The sequence below is a fragment of the Microtus ochrogaster genome, unplaced genomic scaffold, assembly GCF_000317375.1.
Source record: "Microtus ochrogaster isolate Prairie Vole_2 unplaced genomic scaffold, MicOch1.0 UNK7, whole genome shotgun sequence".
In the NCBI taxonomy this organism is placed as follows: Eukaryota; Metazoa; Chordata; class Mammalia; order Rodentia; family Cricetidae; genus Microtus; species Microtus ochrogaster.
Window position 1 is genome coordinate 6384616 of NW_004949105.1, and position 27160 is coordinate 6411775.

The window sequence follows — 27160 nt, forward strand, 5'->3', positions numbered from 1 at the left end:
GGCCAGCCCAGGCAAGGTGTTCAGTCGGGGTTTGCCTCCGGTGTCCGTGTTACTGAAGCGCGATCTCTGGCGCGGCCGCCTCGGACGTCCATCACAGCCAAGCCTCGCCCCTCATGGGCAGGCCCGGCCTCATCTACACCCCAGCGCTCGCTGCAGCAGCCGCGATCACCTCCAGGCCCCGCCCATTCCTGGCTGGCTCAGGTACCAACCTCAGCACCTGCAGCCTAAGGCGGTGTTCCCAGTCAGACCCAACCCTGTCCCGACGCAGGCCCCGCCCCGAAGTTCAGGACTCGCCCACTCTCGGCTGGCTCTTGAGGCAGTGGCCTATCAGGCTCGCTCTTTCCAGGCGCAGGTCCCGCCCCTGAGCCCAGGTCCCGCCCCATCCCGGTCACCCGCCGCTAGAGACAGCGGTCTCAGTGAGGCCCCGCCGTGTCCAGGCGCAGGCCCCGCCCCGCCGCACAGGTCCCGCCCTCAGTGCTCGCCGCGCTCGGCAGCGAGTGGGACACGGCCGCCGCTCGCCTGTCCTTTGTGCTTGGGTAGTGGCGGACTCGCAGGCCTTCGGCCCAAACGTTCCTCTCGCCGGTCCGAGTCGCGCGCGCGGGCGCGCTTGCCAGCGACCCATCATGTCGGCCGGCGCGGGCGTGGAGGCAGGCTTCTCCAGCGAGGAGCTGCTGTCGCTCCGCTTCCCACTGCACCGCGCCTGCCGCGACGGGGACCTGGTCGCACTCTGCTCGCTGCTGCCGCACACACCTCGCGCTCACCTGGCCGCCGAGGACTCCTTTTACGGCTGGACGCCGGTACACTGGGCCGCGCACTTCGGAAAGGTGGGCGCGGGCACTTTAAGGCGCCATTTTCCGCGTGGTTTTCCGTGAGGATCAGCGTGCACCCCACCGTGCCTGGAGAGCGCGGCAAAAGCTCCGTCGTCCCCCCCCCCCCAGGGTTCTAGGGCGCATGTGTGGCAGAACGCGGTCCGCGACTCAGCGGGTGGGGGCGCGGAATCTTTACCGGCCGGATCGGCGCCTCGAGGAGGTCCACGGCGCATGTGCGGCGCCGCGCGACAGGGGACCTCGGGGGGCGCGGGGAGTGCTGGGAGGGCAGAAAGGAAGCGGGGTGGGCCTAACCTGGCGCCCCGGAGGGCCCAGGGCGCATGTGCACCGCTCAGAGAGGGAGTGATGTAGGCCGCAGTCGGGGCGGTTGGCGCCGAGTCCGCCCCGTCTTCGGGCTACGGTGTAGACGGTTCCCGCTCAGGAGGAGGGAACGGAAAGCGGCGCGGGCCCGTGTAATGGAAACCCCCGGGGGCAGAGCGCCTTTAAAGCAGGAAGGGATGGGCGCTGCCCTCCTCGTAGTCGTGGGTGTCAGGTCTGCACCTGATGGGACCGCATGCGTGATCCCGACCGGGGCCGCCCTTCTGGCCTGGGAAGGATGGCTTACAGTCCTGGCGGGCCTCGGTGCGGGTGGTCGCTGGAAATCCACCGGCTGGGCGTCTCCATAGTTACCGGGCAGCGCCTCCGGCGCCACAAAGCGGCCGACTTCGCGGTCTACCGTCTTACCCCAATGTAAGATAAAAACTGAAAGACCTTTTTCACTTCCACCGAGGACGAGGTGTAGACTTGGCTGTGGAGACCAGTATGGTAGCTGAGGCGAGGACTCTGGTTTTGAGCTGTCTTACAAACCTCGATAGTCTCACGATGTGGAAACCCCTTCTAACTAGGAAGGAAAGCTCTTGAGATCGCAGAGGCCGAGCCTCCTTCCCCAGCCTGTTGTCTCCCTTTCTGAAGGTTTCCAGTATGTTTTCCTTAGGATGTACCAATGATGCTGAAGTTACCCAGTCGTTTATGAGGGTTATTTATTCCCGGAAGACTGGCCATTATTAAGGCTAATTATACCTTGCTTTTACAAAATGACCCATTTGAAAGTACTTTCCAGAATTCCAAACCCAGTTTCCTCAGTGGAACATGGCCTAGCTAACAAGTTCAAGTCCTGGGAACTCTCTCCGTGTTAAACGTTAATTAAAAGCTTTTCATTTGACACCTATTTATCTTACCACTGATTTGTACTTTTATTTTTCCCTTGAGAAATTAAAGGAACTCTTCACCAGGCATTACTTTCCACCTCTGTCTAACACTGTTGTGTTTAAGTCTGTTCACTGCCTGCTGTGCAAGCTTTGTAGCCTGCCAATCAATAAAACTCAGAGTGTTTATTGAAGTGATCTGTCCTTTATAAGGACAAGCTTACTAGCACATGCTTTAATCCTAGCACTGGGGAAGGCAGGGGCAGGCGGGTCTCTGAGTTCAAGGCCATCCTGGTCTACAACAGCTAGTTCCAGGACAGGCTTCAAAGCTACAGAGAAACCCTGTCTCGAAAAACCAAAAAAGAAAAAAAAAGACAAGCTTAAATTGCTTACAGTGACAGAGAAGGAGACCCAGGGTTTGCTCTTGGAATTGCTTGCAACCAGGCACAGCTTCTTCACAGCCCTGTGGTCAGTTGAGGAGAAACAAGCAGTCCAAAACTGGAGAACAAGTAAGTCCCAAAAATTTCCTGGCCACGTGGCAGGCACTTGCTGGAGTCATAACCAGCAGCCAGCACAGTGGGACCTGGCTGTGTCTTGTCTCTGCTTGCTAGTCTTTCAGTTAGTCACCTGCTGGGTGAGCTCAGCTGTGGTGTAACTTTTTTTAAAGACTGAGAATGTGATGGGGAATCAGCTTTGGGGGGCATTCAGTGTAGAATGGTTGTTTGTGCGCGATACGGGAAAGTCTGACTGTAAAGAGTTTACTATACTTAAACATTTTTTTGTGGCCTGCCAATCAGTAACATTTTTATCCTGTGTGAAAGTCTTAGAAGTTTTAGAATAATTCACTCTTAGCTTAAATGTTTTAAAATTTTTGCATAGTGTTGGGAAGAGATTAACTTATTGTCAGAAGGAAAAAATAATGGTGACAAAAATGCCACCACTACTGACCGTTATTGAATTTAGATTGTGTCCTGTTAGTTGCTATACTGACACGTCCTGTTTTTGTCCTCCCGCCTGTTTAAAGTTGGAGTGCTTAATCCAGTTGGTGAGAGCAGGCGCCTCACTGAACGTCTCCACCACCCGCTATGCCCAGACCCCAGCCCACATCGCTGCTTTTGGAGGACATCCTCAGTGTCTGGTCTGGCTGATTCAAGCCGGGGCTGACATCAACAAACCGGTAAGAAGGCCTGATTGACACTGCCTTTGTTGACTTTTCCAGCTACAGTTACTCACAGGATACTGTTTTAATTCAAGGCCTTAATTACAGATTGATGTCTTTACCTGAGGCGAACTGGAATTTGTTCCTTCAGTTACTTGTGGATAATACGCCCTTTCCTTCTGAGGTGTGCACCCAGTTTGTAGAGTGCTTTTACCTGTTAAGTGACTCACCCAGATCTGGTCCGATGATCTGCCCAAGGTCACAGCTGATAATAGAAGGCTTTTGGCCCACAGCCCGGATTTCCTGGCACCCACTCACTGCTGCCTTAACTTCATAGATACAGCAGAAACACATCCAAACTACCAAAAGGATAGCTTTTATTGGCTTCAAAGTGGGTTTACCCTCCAGGCACGAGTTGGGGGTGGTGATAGGTGTAGAAACGTCACTTTAAATGTCATTTACTTAGTGGGAAGCGTGAGTGGCTGAGAAACTGGTATTTAAGGGTGCAGACTAGAGGATGTATGAGCCAGAATTTTTATGATATGTTTTAAGTATGTTTACATTATTAACCTATAGTAGAGAAACATCCAGTTAGATGGTCTGAAATGGAGTAGAGAGCCCAGCTCAAAGGGTGGATTACATACTGGCAGCTCTGGTAGCTATGTTATGCACCTTTTTTTCCCTCTTTCATTTTCCATGTGCTTTTCTTTTTTAAGAAAGAATTATGTGGGTATGTGCACCTGTTTGCTGAGACCAGTGTTGGCTCCTCTCAGAGCTAGACTTAGCGATGGTTGTAAGCCACCTGATACAGGTGCTGGGAATGGAACTCGGGTCCTCTCTGGGTAAGCAGTACACGCTCTTAACTGATGTGCCAACTTTCCAGTCCCTTATGTGTTTTCTTATCCTCATCAGCATCCTGTGTGCAAAGGATCTTCAATTCCTCTTCCTTTTCTCTCTGCTGAGGTTTTGGCCTTGGTTATAACAGCTGTAAAGCAGTGTGGTTCCTTCCTGAGATAAGTTAGCTGCCCACATGAAATGGCAAGTGTTTTGGTCCTGGGTTGGAACGAAGACAGTAGGAGAGGGGTGCGAGGTGTGTTGTGCAGCTTTTTGTCACTGAGACATGAGTAGAGACAGCTTTAGATCCTTACATGTTCTCTTACATGAATTTCCTCCTTTGCACCCTCACCTTAAAGGGCAGAGGCATGTCTGTCCATCTGCCTGCTGTCCATACTGTTGCCTCCTGGTCTCCGCAGAATGGGCACTGTGGGTTTGAGTCTAGGATCTGCTTTTGGGCTGTCTGACTTTGAACAAGTCACTTACTTATTAGACTGTGGTTCCAACTGCACCAATAAAATATGGATAATAATTCCATGGATGGAAATATTTCATATTCTTTGTTAATATGAAATTTAAGTTTAGAATGCCCTTTGTGTTAACTTTAGGTAGTTAACAAAGTGTGTAATTTAGAGAGGTATAAAGAAATTGGTACCTTTTTGTGTATGTGTGCCTTTTAAAAGAGAGATGCTCCTTTCAGCTAGCATTTCGTTTTAGTTGATTGTTTTTAGCAGATAGTGAGAGTACAGGCTCACAGGTGTGCCTCTGATGTCCCCGCTATTCTCTGGGGTGCCTTCAGAGAGCACCACTTGCCTGACTTCCCTGGGCAAGTCTTTCTAGCCTTGCTTGCTGTTGCTGCTTTGCTGGGGCGCTTTTGAAATGTAAATAGAGGCCTGAGCCACGTTTGAAGAGTTTTCTCCTTCAGGGAGGAAGTCACAAAGCCAGGGCTGGGTAGTCCTGCCTGTTCTCTGACCACTGTTAATATCCCTCCATCTTTTTGAGAAATTTTTTCTCTTGTTCCAAAATTAACTGTAAGTTTTTTTTTCTTTTGAGCGTATTTCACAAAATCTCTTCTAAGCCTGTTAGCTTTCCTGCAGAGTATGTGTGTCTCTGTGTGTAGTGTTGGTATATGCTCTATGTGCCCTTGTGGGTGTGTGCAGGTGTGTGTGTATATGGGGGCTGGAGGTCAGTGTTGAATGTTTACCACAATCACTCAGTCTTTTTTAAGATTGTTTCTCATTGAACCTAAAGCTCATCAGTTTGGCTAGTCTAGCTGGCCAATGAGCTTAAGAGACTTCTGTGGTTCCCATTTCCAGGGTTACAGACGCACACCGCCTTGCCTGGCTTCCATATGGGAACTGGGGCCCAAACTCAGTTCCTCTTGCTTGTACAGTGGGCGCTTTACAGATAGAACCTTCAACCTGGGCAATTTTTTTGTAGCTTTTGTCTCTTCTACCCTTCTTCTAGTTTGGATGGACGTGGTAACACACGCCGTTAATCCTAGTGTTAGAGAGACAGGGAGTTGGGTCTGTGTAGCAGGTTCCAAGACAGCCAGCGCTACACAGTTGAGAGAACCTGTCTCCCACAAAGGAAAAAGGTGAAAGTAGTTTGCTTAAATATCTGGGTTCATCAGTAGTTCATGATTAGTCACGTGACTTGCTGTTTCTCTTTCTTCAAAAACAAGCCCAACTTTTTCCTGATTAGACTTTTGTAGCACTTTATAAAGTCAATGTTTAAATAAGTGAACACTTCCCTGTGCAGAGCACTGCATTTGCTAAATTTATGAATGGCCTTTTCCCAGGGCCCCACACTGTACAATTGTGCTCCTGCCTTTTTTCTTTATCCCTTAATTATGTGATGTGCAGGTACTGCCTGCTGCTGCTCCCGGGAACCTTGAAGTGGGATCCATTCAAGTACTGGCAGAGCTCTCCCTCAGGGCTTCCTAGACAGCACTGGGTGTCTGAGATCCTCCTCTTGCTTGCTGCTCGTGTTTCTCACAGCCTGGAGGGATTTCCCTGGTTTTTGTTTGTTTGTTTGTTTTCTAATGACTGTTGTACTCCTGAGTGGCTTCCCTGGGTGCTCACTCCATCTGTTTTCTTTTGGTGCCTCCAGTGTCTTTGCCCAGCCAAAGGTCTGTTAGCACTACTAAGCTTTCCCTGACCATTACCCCATCCTCTGGCTTGAGATCATCTTTTCTAAAATACAGTTCCAATCAGGATAGGGAGTTCAAGCAGGCTCTCGTGTCTTACTGGTGTTGGCTCTACAGAAGCAATAGAGGAATAACAGGAGGTTGGACTTTATGTTACCTTGTTTTTCTTGACCTGGGTAGCTATTTTAATGTGAATTTGTTCTTATTTGTCATAAGATAGTTATTTTGAGTTTGTATACAACACATTTGTACCAAGCTTCAGGATAAAATGATGGGTAAATCAGCATTACTGGCCTACACCATCCATGTGGGACATCTCCCAGGTCTTCCTCCATACCCTGCAGCTAACTGGTGGAGCAAGCCTGCCCTGCAGCCTGGTTTTCCGTGTCCTCTCGCAGGTGACTGCCTTCTCCATTTCAGATTGTGCTCGGGTTACCTTTTGTCAAAGATAAGAGAGGCTCTGTACTCAATACCTAGGTGTCACTGCCAACAGCTGTGGTAAATCTGAGCATGTGCATTCTGTGTTTCAGGACTGTGAGGGGGAAACTCCCGTTCACAAGGCGGCCCGCTCTGGTAGCCTGGAGTGCATCACTGCCCTGGTAGGGAACGGGGCTCGTACTGAGTAAGTGTCTTCAATTATTCCTCTCACCTAGAGACTGCTCGAGGTGTTCTGTACAGAAATAGCATTTAGAGGAGCAGAAGCCTTAAAACAAGGTCTTTGTTTCTAGAGTTAGCAATATAGTTTGATGAGGGTTAGTGAGAAAGGCTGTGCTAGGCTGACCACTAGCAGATCTAGGCTTCTCTCCGTAGCCAGAGTGAGGCAGCAGAGTGGATGAAAAGAGCAGTCGGTCCATTAGAGACTTTGCCACTAAGGCGTCATGTCACTATGGCAGGTCTTCCTCACACTGTCTGCCAGGCTATAATTTCACACGGGGAGGCCTGGATTAGAGTCAGGTTTTTGCAGGTCCCTCTGGCTCACAGTCTTGAAGACTGTTTCCAAGTCTGGGTTTTCTTAGCAGTGTGAGGCCTCGTTTAAAGCCTCCTTGGACCTCATGATTTACAGCTTCTAGTAAACTGGAGCTCCATACATAGAGGCTTAACTTGCTTGGAATCTGATGCTGAGGGTTAGTTTAGAATGTTCTTATTTTAGTGCTATTTACATGAGCTGTAGTCTGTCACCCGCTAGAACAGTGCTAACGTGTGAATGTGTTAGTTCAGAAATGTGATCTTGTATGCAAATCATTAGCTAGCCATAGCATTATGCATCATTTAGGTATTATATTCATTTGTTTAACTTTTTTTACATTGTAAAAATTTTCTTCTGCAGTTCACAGCATTAACAAATGGATGCGGTTTTTCACCCTTAAAACGTTGAGTATAAGCTATAGAGAGCTGCAATAACCAAGATAACTGAGAATGCCAGCTGTTAAATTCTACTGTAACTTAATGAGTAATTCATTTAAAAGTTAATTAGAAACCACTTTATTTTAACAGGAAATGTGGAAATTGAGACTCTTGGATGTGATGAGACCCAGACAATTTAGTTTAACCCTTTGGTTTCCATTTCATTGTTCCAACTCTGTATTACAAGTAAATTCTGAACTTAGATCCTAAGTAACAAAACCATGTATGTTAGCTCATGCAGGCATGTCTGTGTCCAGAGCTCACCCTAGTCATTGTCTTAGTTTCCGTTTCCTTCTTTATTGGCTAGTTTTGCCATTGTTTGGGCTTGGTGGTTTAATGTTATAAACACAGCCTGTGTTGCCTAAGCGTAGCAGCACATGGCAGAAAATCCAAGCACCCAGGAGGCTGAGACAGAATGAGTGGACCTTTGAGGCCCACCTGAGTTACATTGTGAGACCCTGTCTCAAAAACAAACAAAAAAATGGCATATATTAACTGCTATATTTTAAGGACCCTTGTGACCATTTAGTTGTGATGGAAGGTAAGGTAAAAAAAACAACTTGATAATGTAGATATATATTATATAATCTTAAAACATTTAAGATGATTCTCAGTTGCTTTAAAGTTATAGAATCAGTTTTATCCACTGTACTTATATTAAAAACTTACACCTTTAATAGCAAGCTTTGATTTTAAATTGATTAAATTACTTAATTATCATTTATGGAAATAATGGGCAATTAAAGTTGGGTTTTTTAAATAGCTTTTTTTTCTAAATTATGCTTTAATTGGTCCTGAACATTTTGTTGCAAAGATTTTAATTTTAATGGTTAGCTTAATCCTTTGAGCCAGTAAATATCTGTCAGTATGTCCTTTTTTTTCTTTCTTTCTTTTAAGTAGGTATCTTAAAATATGAGTATCTTTTATTTACAATTCTGTCCTTGGTTACAGGACCCTCAAGTGTCTCTTTTCTACCAGGTGTGGCTGAGCATGGCCTCGAGTGTCAGTCTGTCCCCCATCTCAGTACAGGAGCCACCCCCTCGAGACCCTGCAGTATGGTGACTGCCCTGGACTGAGCTTTCACATTTTTTTGGAAGGAACATTTAGCTTGAACTATCTAGGCAAAAGCAATTCTTAAAATCAGAAGTCTTTGGCTTAGAGTTAGAATAAAGTAGAATAAATTTATTGCTATTATGTGTGTGGTTATTCAGTTTATTATCTAATGAAAATGTCGGTTTTGCTAGTAAGCTAAATTGAAAACTGCTTCTTGGTGTCTATTCTGCACACTTTTATAATGTATCTGTTTAGTCTGTCTATATAAGCAGTTTGAGTCCCCCAAATAGCAGCGCCTAGATCTGTGTTCCCTTACAATGCTGCTTTACATGGCCACATAATAGTCCCAGCACAGAATAGGTCTTTTTTTCCCCCTAAGACCAAAGGTTTAGCATTAGTTTCCTTATTTAAAATTACTTAATATATTTTCCATTTCAGAATGGGTCAGATTGTTAATTTATTTTATAATCTATAATATTTAAGAGATTAAAAACTTTCCTTTTCCTGTGAATAGGTTAAAAGCTGCCTCATACTGCTATTTTTAAATTAATGGTTTTGCTCTTAATTCCTACTCTGCTTTTTATATATCTGCTACATTGCAGTGGCCAAAGACTAAAGTTGTGCTTTTCTGATCATCAGGTAGATAGATGGTGAGGGTAACTGTCTGTGGTAGTGGTTTGTTGTGGCTGACTTGTTAATATAGGTTGCAGCTGTAAGATAACCCTTTTCAGCAGCTGTGCATCGTATTAAATTTTCTAGCACCACACGTGAGTATGCTGATGGACTTTTGTTTTCTTCTCTTAATTTAAATCTTGAGTTTTGGTGCCAAGTTATCTTTTCCACATAAGCTTCTGCTGCTGGCTTATGTGGCAGTCATCAGTAATTGCCGTTGTTCACCCCTAAAAGTCCAAATACAGAGACTCAGATTCCAGTTCTGTGAGCACACTAAATGCTTGTGTACCTTAAAGGACCTCGAGCTGTATCTAAGCATGTTGAACTCTGTTGAATTTCTGAATCAGTCTCACATGATGTGGAAGGCAGGGATGATACCAGTCTGCCCCTCTATAGAATATGGCTTCAGTAGAAAGTTGTATATTTTATGTCAACCAGATCTAGTGCGGTACCTTAGAAATAATTACCGTGTTAGCCCAAGAGCAGCCTTACTGTCCGGGAGACGGCTGAAGAAGCAGCATTGGACTAAGATAGGCCGGCTCCTTCACCTTGTGTAGAGATGGGCTCAGTTGTCTCTGACAGCAGCAGTCCAAAGTGACAGTAGGCCAGCCACAGTTGCAGGCTTTGTGGATCTGCTAGACTTTTGTAGTCTCTGAAGCAGGTGTATGGACTTCAGCTGGACCCTGCCTAGATAGAGACAGGATCATCACCAGGACAAACATCACAAACGTATGTAGAGTAGTATATCAGTTCTCTTGTAACGTTTTTATGGGCAAAATGTAAGCATACTGTCTTAGCCATTTACTTCTGAAGTTGATGGTTAATTCATCTCAACATATTTGTCCTTCAGAGCATCAGTCCTGCTAGATGTCTCAGACTCACCGTGACTGAAGAGTTCTTCCATCCTCGTATGCTTGCCTCTTTTTTCATTGTCCCTACTGCAGGATGGAGGTGGCTGTGCAGGTCTGCCCACAGGCAGGTGCAGTCAGTATATGACAAGGCTCCAGAGCTGAAAGACTTACTTAGAATTATTAGTAACTTAAATGACATAGATTTCACTGTTTCTTTAACTGTTACTTTTATATTAAATGGTGTTTTAAAAACAAACCAACAGTTTAAAATATCAATTATTCCTCTCTGCTACGTCATGGTGGAACATGCTAGGTGTTTTAACGTATGCAAACAGTAATTGTGGTTCACTTGCAGTGCTAATCATCCTCAGTAATGTTGAACTTGAAATGAAAACTTGGCACCAAACTTATTCAGGTAGAAACTTTAAAGAAAATAGTTTCTTCCTATTGTTAACTGAAGAGTGCATTTATGAAAGTCTTCATGATTGATTATGTGTTTGGATACCAAAGGGTTAAAAATACACCTGTATTTCTTTTACTGCAATAACATGTTTGCTAATGTTTTGTCTGTATGAATAGACATTTAGTAAATGTTTTTATTTTTTTATCTTTTTTTAATGATTGCATTTATTTGCTTATTTCCATCTAGGAATAGTTACTAATGTATTTGCGATACAGCATACCAAATTTTAAAGTAACCAGAATCGTGAGTTGATGGTTTTTAGTCCATACTGTTAAACATTTGTTGAAATATTGACATAAATTGGCTTCACACTGAAGTTCCTAGAGGTAACTCTTTAAAGACAGCGCTAAAGCAGTGAAAGCGGTCACGCCCCTGTGGCTTAGCCCTGTGACTGCCCTGCACCTCATGTGTGTATGTATTTTTAATCCAGTGTTGCCTGCAAATGTGATCCCTTATGATTGACGTTTCCTGTGTATGAACCATGCCCGTTTTAAGTCACGCAGAAGATTCTGAATCTGTAAAAACTACACATGTCAATGTTTTACAGCTACATAATTCGAATTGACTTGGTTTTTTCAAGTAATCCTAGAAAGGGGGAGCATTCACATAGAAACTGCTGAAACTGCCACAGGTGCTTCTCCGAAACCTTACGGTTGTGGCATTGAATGTTCAGTATGGCTTCCCTTCTGCACACAAGCATACTGTTGAGGTATTTGTTGCGGTGATTGGTTTTAATGCTAATCTAGGAATTCAGATATAGATTCTTTAGATTTGCATGCTTTGCTTACCCTAATTTATGATATCTACCCTTTTATTTGTAAACTAACAATAGCTAAATTCAGATCAGAATTTTAACAGAAATATTATTTATATAAAATTGTGGTTAATTTTTGTTGTCACATGGCATTAGCATAAAGAATATCACAAAGGTGATGTGACCCCTTGAGTTGTGAAAATATGATTATTTTGTTAATTAAAGAAAAAACAGTCATTGGAACTGCTTCTCTACTCTGGTATTGTGACACTGTAAGTGGAAAATCAAAGGGGCAGCTGGCCTCAGTGGCAATCAGTTCCTTGGGAGGAATTCTTGAGCAAATTAAAATTGAATGCTCCATTCAAAATATTCTTACAGGAAATTGTGTTTGGTGACAGTTTGATTCATTTTTGCCACTTTGGCAAAATATTTCATTTGTAGCTGGGATTGTTCTCTCGTGCTCGTTTTCAGATTCTCGAAGATGAGCCAGACGTCTGGGAGTACAGCTCGGTAGTTGAGAGCTTGCCCAGCAGTAGGAGCCCTCAGCTGGGATTGACAGGCAGGGGCAGCAGGTAGAGTTCTGCCAGCCTCCTCCTCAAGTCCATTTCAGAGCTTCAACAAGACTAGAGTTTTTAATAGATTCCCCATTTTAGTACTTTTGTGTGTGTGGGGGGTTTTAGGACCAGAGAGAGTGGATAAGGCCTAAGGATCATTCTTAAAAAACAGTTTTAGGCCGGGCAGTGGTGGCGCATGCCTTTAATCCCAGCACTCGGGAGGCAGAAGCAGGCGGATCTCTGTGAGTTCGAGACCAGCCTGGTCTACAAGAGCTAGTTCCAGGGCAGGCTCCAAAGCCACAGAGAAACCCCGTCTCGAAAAAACAAAAAAAAAAAAAAAAAAAAAACAGTTTTAGCCATTTCTTCCAAGTAATATATCTTTATTGGTACTTAGTTAGAGTCTGTCGGCAGGACACAGGTAGTCCTGTGGTGAATGCTGGTGAATCAGGCTGAAAGGGCACGCTGTTAGTTAACAAGCACTTGACCCAAAGTAGAGTGGACATAGAAATCGTAAGTGAATTGTGTCATTCATTCATTTGCGTGCCCACCTCCCATGGGATTTAAAAAACTAGGGCAAGGAAGGCTGAGATTACCTCCTTAAACTGGGAACGCTGCATAGAGGCCAAAGGTACAGTTAACTTGGTATAGTCTGACGAAGATTGCTGTCTTGTCTGTCAAAACACTAAAGTTGAAATGTAAACAGTGTGTGAAAACAGAATTTAAAGACCCAAGCTTTTTTTTTTTATTAAAAATTACTATTTTGGGGGGCTGGAGAGATGGCTCAGTGGTTAAGAGCATTGCCTGCTCTTCCAAAGGTCCTGAGTTCAATTCCCGGCAACCACATGGTGGCTTACAACCATCTGGAATGAGGTCTGGTGCCCTCTTCTGGCCTGCAGACATACACACAGACAGAATATTGTATATATAATAAATAAATAAATATTTTAAAAAAATACTATTTTGATGACTAAGGGTATACATCAATGGTAGAATGCTTACCGTGTGTGCACCCCAGGATTTGATCCCCAACACTACAAAAATAAAACCCATGTTTTGAGGGGATATAACTTAGTGCTATCCTAATTGATGTGCAAGCCCACATAATTTTTAGCCTCTAATGAATTGAAATTAAGTTGGTAAAAGTAGTTGGAAGACCTAGAAAGCAGTACTTGTTCTGCATAGTCCCACATCTGGATTCCGCTGTGAGGCTCTCAGATGAGGCGTAGCAGATATTGAGACAGGATTGCTTGATCTGATAGTTGTCTTGGTATCCAATATTTTGTGATAGATTTGGCAGTTAGTAGAAAGTTTCTTTTTGTTTGACTATATAGTGAATCCAGTAGTGTGTAAAACAATGAGGACTCTGGGGGTCCTGGTTGGTTTGAGGGGAGCAGCCTCATGCTTGTCAGCAGCTCTGTTCCTGGCCCATGAGCTATAATTTTAACAGGAATCAAAACGAGAAATAGTGGGCATTATATGTGAAGTTGCATGTGACTCAGATTGTCTCTGCAGGCATTGTGTAGCACAGATGTGTAGACATAGTGATGTGTCCCGTTCACTTTTTAGAACTTTTTCCCATTCTTATTTACTTCTGGTCCTTCAAAATTGTAGCAAGGCTCAGGTTGACATTTGACTCTACTGCTGCTGCACAGGATGGCTTGGCTCTCATTTTCTGAGATTTTCTCTTACATTTGAAAGTTGGACCCTGTAAACATCTAGAAATTGGTTGGCTCTCGTGGTAGAGGAAAGCCCCAGTGTTAGTGGCTGCCTGGGCGATGGGGGCAAGCTGTTAAGCCTACTGTGATTTATGGTGCAGATTTCCTAGTGCATTTACTTACCCTGTTATTGATGTTGGCTTCCCATTTCTGCATTTTTTCATTTTGGTGAACAAGACCATGCTTATCCATAGAAATGACCATTTGTGGGCGAGTGAGACAGTGAGTTTAGTTCCCAGACCCCATATGGTAGAAGACAATAGTCTTTAACAAGTTGTCTTCTGATCTCCATATATAGATCATAGTGCCTGTGTATTATATACACATGCAAATGTAACAATAAAAGTGTTTGTTAGAAATTTTGTCTATAGCGTTGCTCTTGTCTTCAAATTCTGAGGGAGTTTGAATTTTTCAGTTTGTTTCTTGACAAGTGGACCTGTCTAGACCGTCCTTACTCTGCTATCTGATAAACTCCACACATTTATAAGAAATGTAAGTCGTGTAACTGTGTGGGGCACTTAATATCTGTGTATGTCATGTTTTAATGATAGGTGGGCTTTGTTTTGGCCATGTATTAAATCTTTTTTTTTTAATTCATGTATCAGTAAGATGCTATAAAGACTCTACATCAGAATTCATTGTGCTAAAATCTTCTTACTGGTCCTGTATATAATTGCTTTTTATTTTTAAGAAAATGCTACTGATTCCTGGAATTCTCAGGTCTTGCCTCTTTGTATCTCATTCAACTGGACTTGAGGACTGGTAAGATAACTCAGTCAGTAGAGAGCTTGTTATACAAGCATCGGGAGCTGATTTTGGATCCCCAGGTAGTGAGGAGACAGCAGATTCCAAGAGTTCTCCGGCCTGCCAGTATAGCCACATCAGTGAACTCAGGTTCAGTGGGAGACCCTGTCGCCACACACAAGATGGAGAAAGATTGAAGTCCGTCTCTAGCCCCCCCATACACACACCGCAGCACTACACATACAACAGACTGCAGGCATGTGCATCACACGCACAAACTGGACTTGAGGACTTGAGTCTGTCTTCAGATAGGTATTATATTTCCTCTTTTTATTTTTTTTCAATAAGTCTAATGCGTGTCCAAAACACTTTGCAGCCTAAGCCTTGTGCACGTGATGGAATACGAGGCTGTGTTATCCTTGTAAACTAAGAACGTTATTTGTCCCTGAGCCTGTAGTTTGGTGCTCCAGTTTTAAGTTTTTCTGTTTGTTTCCTTGACAGTAACCCGTCAACCAAGGCCTTCGTTTTATCAGGTCTTGGTTGGGCGTGGAGGATAGCTGGCTGAGTAGGTATGGAAGCTCCCTCACCACTGCTGTACCCGGTGCCAGTTGCCGAGCCTGAAGCCAGCAGCTGCTTCCCTGCAGCTCTGCTCTCGGCAGCGCTGTCCTCGCCTTCTGAGGGAGCCCTCACAGCATAGCTTTGTTCCTCGGCTCTCACTGGTTTCTCCTGTTGACAGATTACGCTGTTTCTTTCCTGTTTGACTCTGGCTTAAATTCTGCCATGACATTTTTTTTAGTGTTATCCCCAGGCGACAGTAGGAGTAGGACCGAGCCTAGGGAATGAGCTCCGTGGTGCTACTGCAGGGTTGTTCAGGGAGCTAGTCACCCAAACGTCATAGCTTTCCAACATGATGTGCTTCTGCAAGTTGTCCTGCAGAGGACAAGTCTATCAAAACATAACTCACTTTGTCAGAATACTTCTGAACTTGTCTGAGATGTTGGGATCTATGGCAGGCCATTTTGCCAGGATACCTTCTGAACTTCCACTTAGAGTGTCACATATCAGCCACAAATCTGGCTTGTTGCTACGCTGTGACTTTGCGTGTTCAGGGAGCCACTCGATATGAATGCCATGGACAATGTTGTCAGACATGTTTGTTATAATTTTACTCAAGCTAAAGGATGGGCTTTTAAAATTAGGTGCAGGTAATTCAGAATCTGTTTCAGATGAAGTCTGAAGTTAGAATAAATTTAGATTCTTCAGACTAACATAAAACACAACTTTAAGAAGTCAAATAGGAAGATACCTTTTAAGTTTAGTATATTGATTTTTTTTGTTTTTACTGTCTCCCAAATCAAATATGTGTAGGAAAAGTTAGTTACAGACCAGGCTGATTAACTGCTCTCTTAATGAAGATTTGCTGTAGATCTGTTGTTACCTTCAGATAGTTTAGTCAGTTTGGCAGGAGCAGACACCAGGGTCAAGTGCTGCGGGGTGTAATTCATTGTTTTTGTGTTGTACAGCCTGAGAAATGCCAGTGGCCTGACGGCAGCAGACATTGCACAAACCCAGGGTTTCCAAGAGTGCACCCAGTTTCTCTTGAGCCTCCACAACCATCAGATGAGCCGTTTCTGTCATAATGGCACCTTGAATGGAGGTCACGAGAACATACTTCCCAATCACATTAGCCTGGGAACAAATCGAAAGAGATGCTTGGAAGACTCAGAATCTTTGGGAGTAAAGAAAGCTAGAACCGGAGGTGAGACCATGTGGGCGTGGGAAAGAGCAAGGGCCCTGCTCGACAAGTCCCTTCTTTATGGCTAAAAGCAGTTTTTAGAGGCACCTTCTGCCAGACACTAAGCACTGAGAGAGTTGTATGTAGGGGAGTGGAGACCTGTCCTGTGCTGCACTGTGAAGAGGAGGGGCTGTTTACCAGAAGGGAGGTGTGGAAGTGGCTTACGGGTAGCTCAAGTGTGAATGAATGGGACCTATGGCTTCTGAGTGTCCTCATACTTCCTCTGTGAGCTAGGAGGGCATGTCTTTATTTGTATTTGTTTACAGTGTCACCGGTAAAGAAATCTGCCATCGAGCCTGATTTTGTTGTTAATTTCTGCGTTGTTTCTGAGCTTCTGAGAATTGTCAATGGCTGACTGTAGTGGCACACACCAGCACTTGGGAGGCAGAGACAAGACTTGCCGAGGATGACCCTGTCCTGTGCAGCAGGACACCAGACAGATATTCATTAGCTGCCTAGTGGTGCCCAGAACTTGGTGTGAGCAGCACCGTCTTTCTCCTGCTCAGCACTGTCCAGTATGGTCTCTGTTACTGTATTACAGCCATTGACATTTCTTCACTGCAGGTTTTTGTGTTACTGTGACTTTAGTAACATATGAACTTTAGGAACATATGAATGTACACATTAATAGCTTAGCCAAATTGGGATTTGTATAATTTGTGGGCCTTACAGCTTCATAGAGGTGCTATATAAGCTGAGTGTGGCACACCAGGACAGGGGTTTAGACTGGCAAGGTGTTGGTTAGTTGATAAGTATGGTAGTTACTTGTACAATGTTCCAGTTTATTTGTTAATGTTTTGGGTTCTTTGTTGTTTGAGATAGGGTTTCTCTGCATAGCTTTCAAGCCTGTCCTAGAACTCATTTTGTGGACCACCCCCAGCTTTTAATATATTTTTTTAAAGACCTTTTCTGTTTCATGCAGTACCTCGTTGGTTTACTGAAATTGGAGTGTTCATCTTAATATCAAGTGTGTAAATTGTACATTATCTGTTATAATTGATAGATCCTTTAAAGATAGTTATTTGCTTTTCGTTGTGGCTATTATTTTAAATTCTGATTCAATTTTAAAAACTAGACTTAGATTGAGAGATGGCTCAAAGCTTAAGAGCGCTGACTACTCTTCGAGAGGACCTGGGTTCAATTCCCAGCATCTGCATGGTAGCTCAGTGCTGTCTTTACCTCTAGTTCCAGGAGACACACACCAATTTCGAAAAAACAAACAAAATCGGTGGTGGTGACACGCCTTTATTCCAATCACTTGGCAGGCGGAAGTTGGAGCTCTATGAGTTAGAGGCCAACCTGGCATACATAGTGAGTTCCACGACAGCCAGGACTACACAGAGAAACCCGTCTCGAGAAAACCAACAAAAAAAATTAGATTTATTTATTTTACACAGGAATGTTTTGCCTGCGTGTATATCTGTGTGCTATGTGTGTATGCCTGGTGTCTGCTGATATCAGAAGAGGGCAGGCATTGGATGCCCTGGAACTGGGCTTAAGTCCAGTTGTGAACCTTAGTGTGAGTGTTGGAGCCAAGCCATGGTTCTCTCTGAGAACAGGTGATAATTCCTCAGTATCTGGTTTGCAAGAAAGAGTTGTGTGTCTGTGTTTTCTGTTTCTCAGCCGTTTGCTCAAGGCAGTGTGGTAAGCAGTGAACTGGAGGATGGTCCTGCACCTGCTGCCTCCAAGTCAGCTGAGTTTGTGTTGGTGCCCTCGGTTCATCTTCAGAAGAACATGGTGCTCTGGCCGTGCTTAGTGCTGGCTTTCTTTGGAACTTCAGACTGACTGGGCAAGGACTGGGAAAGCAATGCCTGAGAAATAGGCTGCATTCACCTCTCAGGTCTGCCTGTGACTGTGATGTTGATCCGTAAAACACTGGGAGGGAAACAGCATTCCCTGGCCGTAGTCAGCGCTGGGTTTTCTGGGTAAGTGTAGCATAGGATTTTGGGGTTTTTGTCAGTCGTCCTTGACGGGTCCTGAAGGAAAACAATATTCCTGGCCAGTACATAATAGGTAATTTGCCAGCTGCCTTAAACATGAAATTCACAAGAACTCCTTCCTGGAATAAGATGTTCATTTGGTTCTTTTAATTTGTAATGTCTGTCCCCAATGTTCTCAGTTTTGCAGCAGTTGCCTATATATAATTTTATAATTTATTTATTTGTATTTTGTGTACATAGGTTTTTGCCTGCATGTATGTCTGAGTAAAGGTGTTGGATCCTCTGTAAAGAGAGTTACAGTGATCGTGAGCTGACATGTGGGTGCTGGAGATTGAATCTAGGTCCTCTGGAAAAGCAGCCAGTGCTCCTAACCACTGAGCCATTTCTCCAGCCTCTTATCTGTTTTTAAGTTTTTAGGGTGTCAAAACTTAACTTTCCCAAACAGGTGGTCATCCTGATCCCTAGAGGTATCATTCTTGTGTGTGCAGGGGTTGTGCCAGGGGACCACATGGTACCTGTGGTTTTCCTGTCACTACTCTGGTCTGGTTTTTCCCACAGTTGTGACAGCCTGTTTCACACACGGCCCTTTGTACTCTTCAAATACAGCCTCAGTCCTCCTCAGTCTCTCCAGAGCTCTGCCGCAGTCCCTGTGCCTTGCCTCTCTCTGCCTTGTGTCATCCCAGCTCTGCCGGCACAGACAGTCTGCCTTATAGAAGAGCCTTGGTTTAGACCTTGAACTGTATTGCGGGAGCTAGTTGGCAGATTGAGAGGTACGTAGGTGATAACGACATTTGAGCACACAGCTCTTGTACCTCACAGTTGGCTGCTTGAAACCAAGATGCAAATATTTCTACACCTGCTCTTCTTGTTAGAGTCAGGCCTTCCTCTAGCTTAGCATTCCCTGATAATGAGTGTTCTTGAAACTGAAGGCTGCAGGGCATGAAGTCTTGGGCAGCACATACTTTTGCAACCTCTCAGAGGTTAGTGGGCCAATGCTAAAAGCTCTTTTCTAGGATGCCGGAAGTGTTACAAGCCTGGCTTTGTCCCAAGCCTTGTGGGTTCATTGTCTGAAAGTCCTTGGTGATTTATGCCTGTGTGCATTGGCATCTGCTGTTTTGGTTGTGTGTAACTTAGCAGTGTAGATCTTGGGAGCATTTCTCTTGGGTAACTAGAGCACAGGAAGCTTGGCCACGCAGCTTTAAGAATGATTTGTTGGTTAATAGTGGTGGCACACGCCTTTAATCCCAGCACTTGGGAGGCAGAGGCAGGCAGATCTCTGAGTAAAGGTCAGCCTGGGCTACAGAGTGAGTTCCTGATAGGGCTACACAGAAATCTTGTGTGTGTGTGTGTGTGGTGGTGGGGGGGGGTCGTGCTTTTTGCTTCCTTTCCAAACGCAAGCAGAATAACCATTGGGCTACTCGAGACATCCGCATAAGCCACCTTCTCAGGTGTGTCACAAATGGCTTCTTTAGAAGAGACAGATTGGGGGCAGAAACGCCATTAACATCAAGGTGTGACTGGAGCATATGGAGTCCAAACACAGTATTTTTAGGAATACTGTGATATTTAATTTCATGATTCATGACATGCATTTTTAAAAAGTGATAGTTCTGCATCTGTCATGTGCATCAGGCACAGAGAGTCTGCCTGGTCAGAGTCATGTCTACCATGATCCTGGAGCTGCCTGTTATGAGCGTCTTCCCAGAAGCTCAGGAAATGAGATGCTAAGCTGTAGAAGATGAAAAAACTTCCCTCCCTACCCTGCTAGATCAGTGACAAAGCCCTGTGTGAAAATCCACCTCAGTGGGCTTCTCTGGGGCACTCACCAGACCTTCCTGTGATGTTGAGATCAGTGGTCTTTGGTTCTTAATATTTGGAAAGGAGTTATTTTCCTGTTTTTGTTTTTTCTCGCTGGTGCGTGGGCTTCGTGGCAGCATACACCTTTAATCCCACCTCTTGGTAGACAGAGATAAGTAGATCTTTATGAGTTCTAGGCCAGCCTGGTCTACAGAGTGAGGTGTAGGCCAGTCAGGGCTACTTGTAAGGCTTTGTGGCAGAGGACAGAGAGAATGTCCTTCACATTTATTGGATGTTTTTATTTTGGTGACAGTTTCACCTTGTGGTCCAGCTGGGCTCAAACTTATGATCCTCCTGTCTCAGTCTTCCAAATGCTGAGAATATAGAAGGCACCCCACATCTATGCTTCAGGTCAGCGGGTGTAGGTAGAAAAAGGCAGAAAAAATCATCTACTTTTCAGAGATGTGAACTTGCACAAAAACAGTAATCTATAGTTGCCACTTTCTATGAGGCCTGAGTGTGTCTACCGTCTGGTGCGGCTGTTTAAGGAGTACTTGGGTTTGACTGAGCAGACACAGCAGAATGGGGACCAACACTGGTCACTGGCTTCAGGGTCCCAGTGTGTGCATTGTTACCTACTCAGCTAGCTGCATCATTGACCCCTCCGGATCACAGCTGGTGTGATTGCTGTGGTGACACTGGCCAGTTGGTACCGAATTCCTGCTAACTTGGGACTTTGACATTTAAAACAGCTTTATGTGAGAAGGACAGCTTAATGGCTGTCGTTCCAAAGTCCTATTTAAACTGCTTTGTCTGACTCGTGCAGACTGTCTCCATCCTGCACTGCTCATTCAGATGGCTTCTCCTTGTGTCTCTGGCACCTTTGGTTTCAGTCTACACATTAGCATCTGGGTGGGGTGGGGTGGGGAATGGAGTGTTGGTATAAATACTTAGAAAGACCCTCGTGCCTCTAAAATGAGAGCTAGTTAAAGCTATGAAGTTTATTTCTTCTATTTTGAAAACTACTTCATACCCTGCGTTGTTTATTTCTGTCCTTTGGCCCAGAAATAACTGTAGGTATTTATTGAAGAAATGTAAGCAGAGATGAGCACAGGAGGCTCGTGACCATGCAGTTGTGAGAGCGCAGAGGGAGGCAGCTGAGAAAGACTCTGTTGCCTAAGGTGTCTGGGGCCATATGGTGAATAAAAGACTTTTGAAGTAGTTAGCATACAAAATAATATGCTCCAGTATGATATTTCATACATGTATCATTCCTTGCTTATATTTGACACCCCCTACTCTTCCTTCCTACTAATGTCCTTTCTCCTTGCACCTGCATGTGCAGTGTGTGTGGAAATCTAGATTTACATGTGAGAGAAGACAGTATTTTTGTGTCTAGCTTATTTAGTGTGATATCCAATACATAAAACCTCCTGCAGATGACGTGTGCTTTCCCTCCCCTCCCTGCTCTCTTGAGACAGGCTACTCTTTAGCCCTGGCTAGCCTGGAACTTGCTGTGCCTTGCCTCAGACTCAGAGAGATCCACTGCTTCGTTTCTCTAGTGCTCGGACCACACACCTGCACCACGATTTCACTCTGTGCTTGAATAACAGAGAAGTCAATGAAGCAGCATGTAGCAGCAATTCTCAAAGCCATTTTTATCATGATTTTAAAAGAAAAAAGAAGCCCATTCTTATCAGTTAGAAGCCATTTGTCAAAGAGAAGCAGTGAGAAGATTGTCAGGTTTGGGACAGAGGTGTCTACAGAGTGTGTACCTGAAACGATGGTGTCTGCACTTCCACCTGCAGACAGAGTGGCAGTCTGTTCTTCTGCCTCCCGTCACAGACTTTCTAGTATGTACCTTTGTGTTGGGGACTCAGACTGGACATTGCTGGGAGTGGGTCCCCATGGACAGCCTCTGCTTGAGTGCCACCCTTTCCATTTTTTTTTTTTTTTTTAAGTTTATGGGACTTTTTTTTTTAATGTCAAGATTGTTTTGAATGCTTCATGTTGAGAATTGTCTTCAGTATTTAATTAAACCCACTTATTGTCGGGACGTTGTGGGATACACTTAGAATTATCTCTAGGTCATACAACTCTTACCCAAAGAACAACCTGGGAATTACAGCTTTTACCATTTAAAAAATGAGCAAAAATCTGGAATTCATGATTTTGAGCTAAAATTGCATACATAAACACTTATTTAAAAAAAAAATAAAAGTACTTTCACAACAGTATAAAAGTTCACTAGCACCAGACAGTGGTGGCACACACTTTTAATCCCAGCACTCAGGAAGCAGAGTCAGGTGGATCTCTGTGAGTTGGAGGCCAGCCTGGTCTGCAGAGTGAATTCCAGGACTGTCTCGACAAATAAAATATTTCCCTAGTGATCTTTGCTTCTTTTTTAGTGTAGATAAGGGGGATGGAAAGTGTGGCCTTGGTTTCTTTGGGGCACAGAAATCTAAACTTGCCTGTCTCCTGTACAGTTCCCAGCCTGGATCACACCATACCACTAGCAAATGGCGAGGCTGAAGACGACGCTGAGAGAATGCATGTTGACAGAGAGTTTACTGCTGTATCAGGTGGGAGTGGACAGTTTCCTGTTAGCTGCAACAACACCCCAGTGCTCGAAGACACCAAACAACAGGAGAGTGGTTCTGTTGGACCCAAAGAAATAGAAATATATACTGTTTCAGCAATGCAGACCCCTTGTCGTTGCAAGAATCAGTATGCTTACTATTTCTAAGTTCTCAAACTTTGCACTTTCTTGTCCAGTGTCTTTTAAGGAAAAAAAATGTTCTATTATAATTTAATTTTTGGCACTTGTATGGATGCAAGAATTAAGCATTTCATTGAATTCTAGTGCAGTGAGAGCGAGTGCAATCCCGTTCTTATTTGAAGCATTTACATGATGTGCCTTGTTTGTTCTCATGAGGTCTGCATCTGGCTTCCTGGCATGGCCTTTGGGTGACTTTGCACGTGCTGTTGCTTATATTCTGATGGCAGTGCAGCAGGTGGACAGCTCACTGTCAACACTGGGAACTGTGGGGGTGGTGACTGGCTTGTGACCCACTTGTGACAAGTTTGGGATAGTTGCCCCACGCTCTTGGTTGTTTTGGTGTCTACCAATCCTTTGAAGACTGTTAAAAGGCTGACCATTTTCAACAGTGTTCTACGTGTTAAAATGTTCAGCAATGAAAATAATTAACTCTTATTTTACAGTTTAAAGTCAGAGAAGCTTGGGCTTTCCAGGCTTTAGGGTTTCTGAAATGATGTATTTATTGGCATGTGCCTTTTTCTCCCATTCTTTAGGTAATGACAGAACGCCATGCTATTTCAGTATGTCTGTCTGTTTAGAGATACTGATTTTCTTTATAAAAAAGGTTTTATTATAATTTCTTTCTGTTCCTTTCTTTACTGGGAATAAAAGGTCACCTGTGTGTTTTCAAACCCACGGGAAATGTTTCTGTGCCCCTAAGTTGCTCTGCAGTTGTGGGTGGTGTACTCACCTGTGAACAGTTGCTCAGAGAGTACATTTTAAATAAGGTTTTCTGTCAGCAGATGTAGTTTTACCTCACAAAGAAAAACTGACAAAAGCCGGAGCCTGTCCTTGATGAAGGTGACATCGCTCCCTCCCTGGTCAGGCAGGAGTAACCACTCTCCTCTGCTTCTGTTAACCGCCAGCCCGTGCTAAGCTTGTGGGCAAGCTTTTCCTTCAAGCCAGGTGGTGGTCCTGGATGTCAGAAGGCCATGTGGGTCTTCTGATGCTTCCCAGTACTGTCTGACTGAAGAAACGGGTTAGGAATCCCTAGAAAGTCTTGTAGTTCCTTGAGTGAAAGCCCATAGAGACAGCAGCTATTGCCCTGGGGACTGCACAGAAGGAAGGCGTTTCTCCTTAATGCAGCTCCACACTTAGGAAAAGCTGTTTTAATGATGCCTGCGCATTTTTAATGCCCCTCATTTGAGACTCGCTGAGGGTGAGCTTCTCCGGTGAGCATATCAGAGACGTCTTCCCAGCTGGGCCTGGCTACCTGGACCCAGTGCTTTGTGGCTTCCGTCCACAGCTGAGCAAGTGTGTGAGAGGGGGAGTAGAGTGGACTCAGCTTCTCCTTGAGATGTCAGTCATTGCCGCAGAGGAGGCTAGGCGACAGTAAGTAGTGAAACTGGTTTACTGCAGCTGGGCACTGACACTGCCTGTAGGGCATCAGTAACTGAAATTCTCCGTCCTGTTTATGAGTTAGCGTACAGGAAAGATGATTTATACTTTATTTTTGGAAAAAAAATTTCCCCTTGAGAAAATCGTGCTTCATTTTTTTTAAAGTTTTGTTCCTAGTACTTGAAATATTCGTTCTCTAATACTGAGTTGTTTACAGAAAACTAAAATTTCAGGGGGAAATTATCCTCTGAATGTGTTGCAATTTCTAAGTTATAATTACTACTAATATCCAAAAAGAAAAACTGTTGATGCCCTGTCTTGATGTTTTGTTTGCTTAGTAACCACAGTCCTTGACAGGACACATGCAAACTGTGGGGCACAGGGAACGTCCCTGTGCTCCTCCACAAGCCACTAGAACTGAGCTTGAGTAGGCTTAGTGTCTGTCTCAACAGCCCAGAACACTGAGATAAAATTGAGTATTACCAAGCAAGAGCTCGTTTTTTACTGAGTGTGGACTCCTGTGAACATGAGTTTAACTCTCTGTGCTCTAGCCCTGTGCGCCCACATGTTCTCTGTACAGCATCATCTTGTCAGTGGACATTTAAATCCGCGGACTAAACTGTTCACACTTTTCCCAACATCAGTGGTTTCTGAAAATAACCAGATAGGAGAGTTTGGCTCTCAGGGTCATCTTTGATGCTGGGCTCAGCAGGAACCCTAGGAACTGCTCTTGACCCAGGACCGTAGGAGCCACTGGTGTTGATAGTTGGCGGTGGCCACCATTCTGTGCTGCGCCAGTGCACTGAGTGGCATCTCGGGCTGTATGCCGATAATGGGTATTGATGAGACAAAAGCAATTCTTTTTACTAATGTGTCTGTGCTGCCCTGACTGGGAAACATCCCCCAGTGGTGCCCTAGTTCCAGCTTCCTTAATGTATCTACTTCATTGCCTTTTCCCTCCTTGACTAGAAAAGTTCACTGTCATAAGTGGAGAGTGTTCTGCTGGGTTCTGATGTACCTTCTGGGTTGGCTTAAACTGTTCTTCAAGGGTTTAGAAGATCGGTATCTGCTGCTCTGTGTTTACTTTTGGTGATTTATTTCTGCTCTCCAAGGCTACTGAAGTACATATACTTTTCCTATCTTATAGGCAAAATACTGCAGTTGTGTCTTCTGCCTGTATAACCTTGGAAAAGGAACTGGTTTGTTTAGAAGAAAAAAATAGCAGTACACAAACAAGTTTTCTAGAATTGTGGCAGGGGTTGAACATGTACTAGTTTCTCCTTCCCCGTTGGTCTGTGTTTTGGTGACAGGTATATTTCTTAATGCAGATATGAGAAACTGTAGCTCCGTGTTGAATACATTGACAAATGGAAGTGTCATCAATGGACATTTGGACTTCCCCTGCGCGACCCAGCTCAATGGGATGGAGAGCAGGAGTAACCCGTGCTTAACAGGACCTAATGGAGTTAGCAATGGACAGCCATTTTCCAGTGACCAGGGTTCTGTCTGTGCTAATGGGACTGAGGAGCCAGAAAAGAACATGGGCGTTAATCCTGAGATGTGTGGGTCTCTGCATCTGAACGGGAGCCCTAGTAGCTGTGTGGCCAGCAGGCCGTCCTGGGTGGGGGATGTGGGAGAGAACTTGCACTATGGACACTACCATGGGTTTGGGGACACTGCTGAGAGCATCCCTGAGCTGAGCAGCATGCTCGAACACTCGAGCTGCGTCCGGGTAGAGCAGCGCTATGACAGTGCCGTCCTGGGCACTATGCAGCTGCACCATGGCTCCTGAGCCCAGGCGCCGACCTCAGCCACACTGCGGTATCAGCCTGCACAAGCGGCACAGCCTGTGTCGTTGGTGCCGCAGCTCTCTGAAAAAGGACTTGGATTCATTGACGCAGTTGCCAGTGAGTGCGGCTCTGCACAGGGGGCTTCCCAGGGCACAGATCTCTCTCATGGGATGATGTGTGTGCCTCCTGCGGGGAGCACTTTGTGGATGCTGTGGGTTAGTGATGAGGGGCCTGGTGACACGCGGGCATCATCCAGTCATTTACCACTTGCTGCAGCACTCGCGACACATAGGAAGAGGCCGTCAGTGGTCAGGGCACAGTACTTTCCCTTCTTCCATGTTTCTACTTGGTCTCTAGACTTTTTACCACAGATAATGGTTCTCTTTATATTTAGTGGAAGTCACTGTTTGTAGGAACTGTCAGGTCAGAATATTTTACTATGGTGACCTATTTTTTGTTACTGTTTTTTGAGGTTTTCTGCTTAAATATATATACCATATATATATCCAGTTAACTGAGAGAATTTTGGATTTCTCTTATTAAAACTGCATTAAACTTACGGTTTTATAGACATTAGCTTTTGTTTAGGCCACTAGTTAGGCTGTGAATACTGCAATGACTTCTGGTTTCTGTAATAGCAGTCGGTGCAGAGAAGCCGTGAGATGAAGGAACCAATGTAAGAGTGTGCTAGCATTTTCTTTTTAAACTGTTCTTTACAAATTGAATAAAAGCCTCACTGCTGATCTGTTTCTCTGGAGTGTCCTTTCTTGGTGGGGTTGGTCGTGAGGTATCTGTTGGGTTTGCTCACACTCTTCATTCTGTGGTCCTGTCTTATGAAGACGTTGTATGTCTGCAGTATTGCTGCCTCTGGGACTTATGGGTTGTAGTTGCCATGGGTAAAGTGAACTTCAGCCTTTTAAGGGTGTCAATTTAGTTAGATAATTAGAGTAAAATAGTCACCTGGCAAGCCTGCAGTGGGGTTCTGCAAACTGCCATTCATGTTATCCTTGTACAGCTTAGACTTACATGAAGAAGGTGAAGTTTTGAAAATGTCCCTGTCACAGCAGTCAAGGTCAGAACCCTTGCTTGAACCCTGAAAACCACTCACCAGGTCAGAGAAGCTGCCTGCTTTGCTGACTCTCTGGTGAGGCTTAGTCCCATTCCCTGGATTGTGCCCCGGAGTATCAAAGGCTTGATGCAGAAGCAGTTTGTTCACAAGTTCATGGGCGACTCTCTCAAAATATTCTTTAAAGGAAGCTGGAGAGCCGGGCGGTGGTGGCGCACGCCTTTAATCCCAGCACTCGGGAGGCAGAGGCAGG

General features: G+C 44.7%; 1 protein-coding gene across 3 annotated transcripts; it reads left to right on the plus strand.

The window, feature by feature from the left end:
- Positions 1 to 431: 431 nt before the first annotated feature.
- On the plus strand, positions 432 to 26584 carry Ankrd10 (ankyrin repeat domain 10). 3 transcript variants are annotated; one of them, XM_005366292.3, is made up of 6 exons: positions 432 to 824; positions 3036 to 3188; positions 6684 to 6775; positions 15887 to 16122; positions 22382 to 22477; positions 25380 to 26584. In XM_005366292.3, the coding sequence occupies exons 1-6, from the start codon at positions 624 to 626 to the stop codon at positions 25841 to 25843; spliced, it is 1242 nt and encodes a 413-aa protein (XP_005366349.1). In that variant the 5' UTR covers positions 432 to 623; the 3' UTR covers positions 25844 to 26584. The 3 variants fall into 3 exon arrangements, with proteins under 3 accessions (XP_005366349.1, XP_026644620.1, XP_005366348.1); XM_026788819.1 differs by lacking the exon at positions 432 to 824 and adding an exon at positions 1390 to 1556; XM_005366291.3 differs by lacking the exons at positions 432 to 824; positions 3036 to 3188; positions 6684 to 6775 and adding an exon at positions 6973 to 11305.
- The last annotated feature ends 576 nt before the right edge of the window (positions 26585 to 27160 follow it).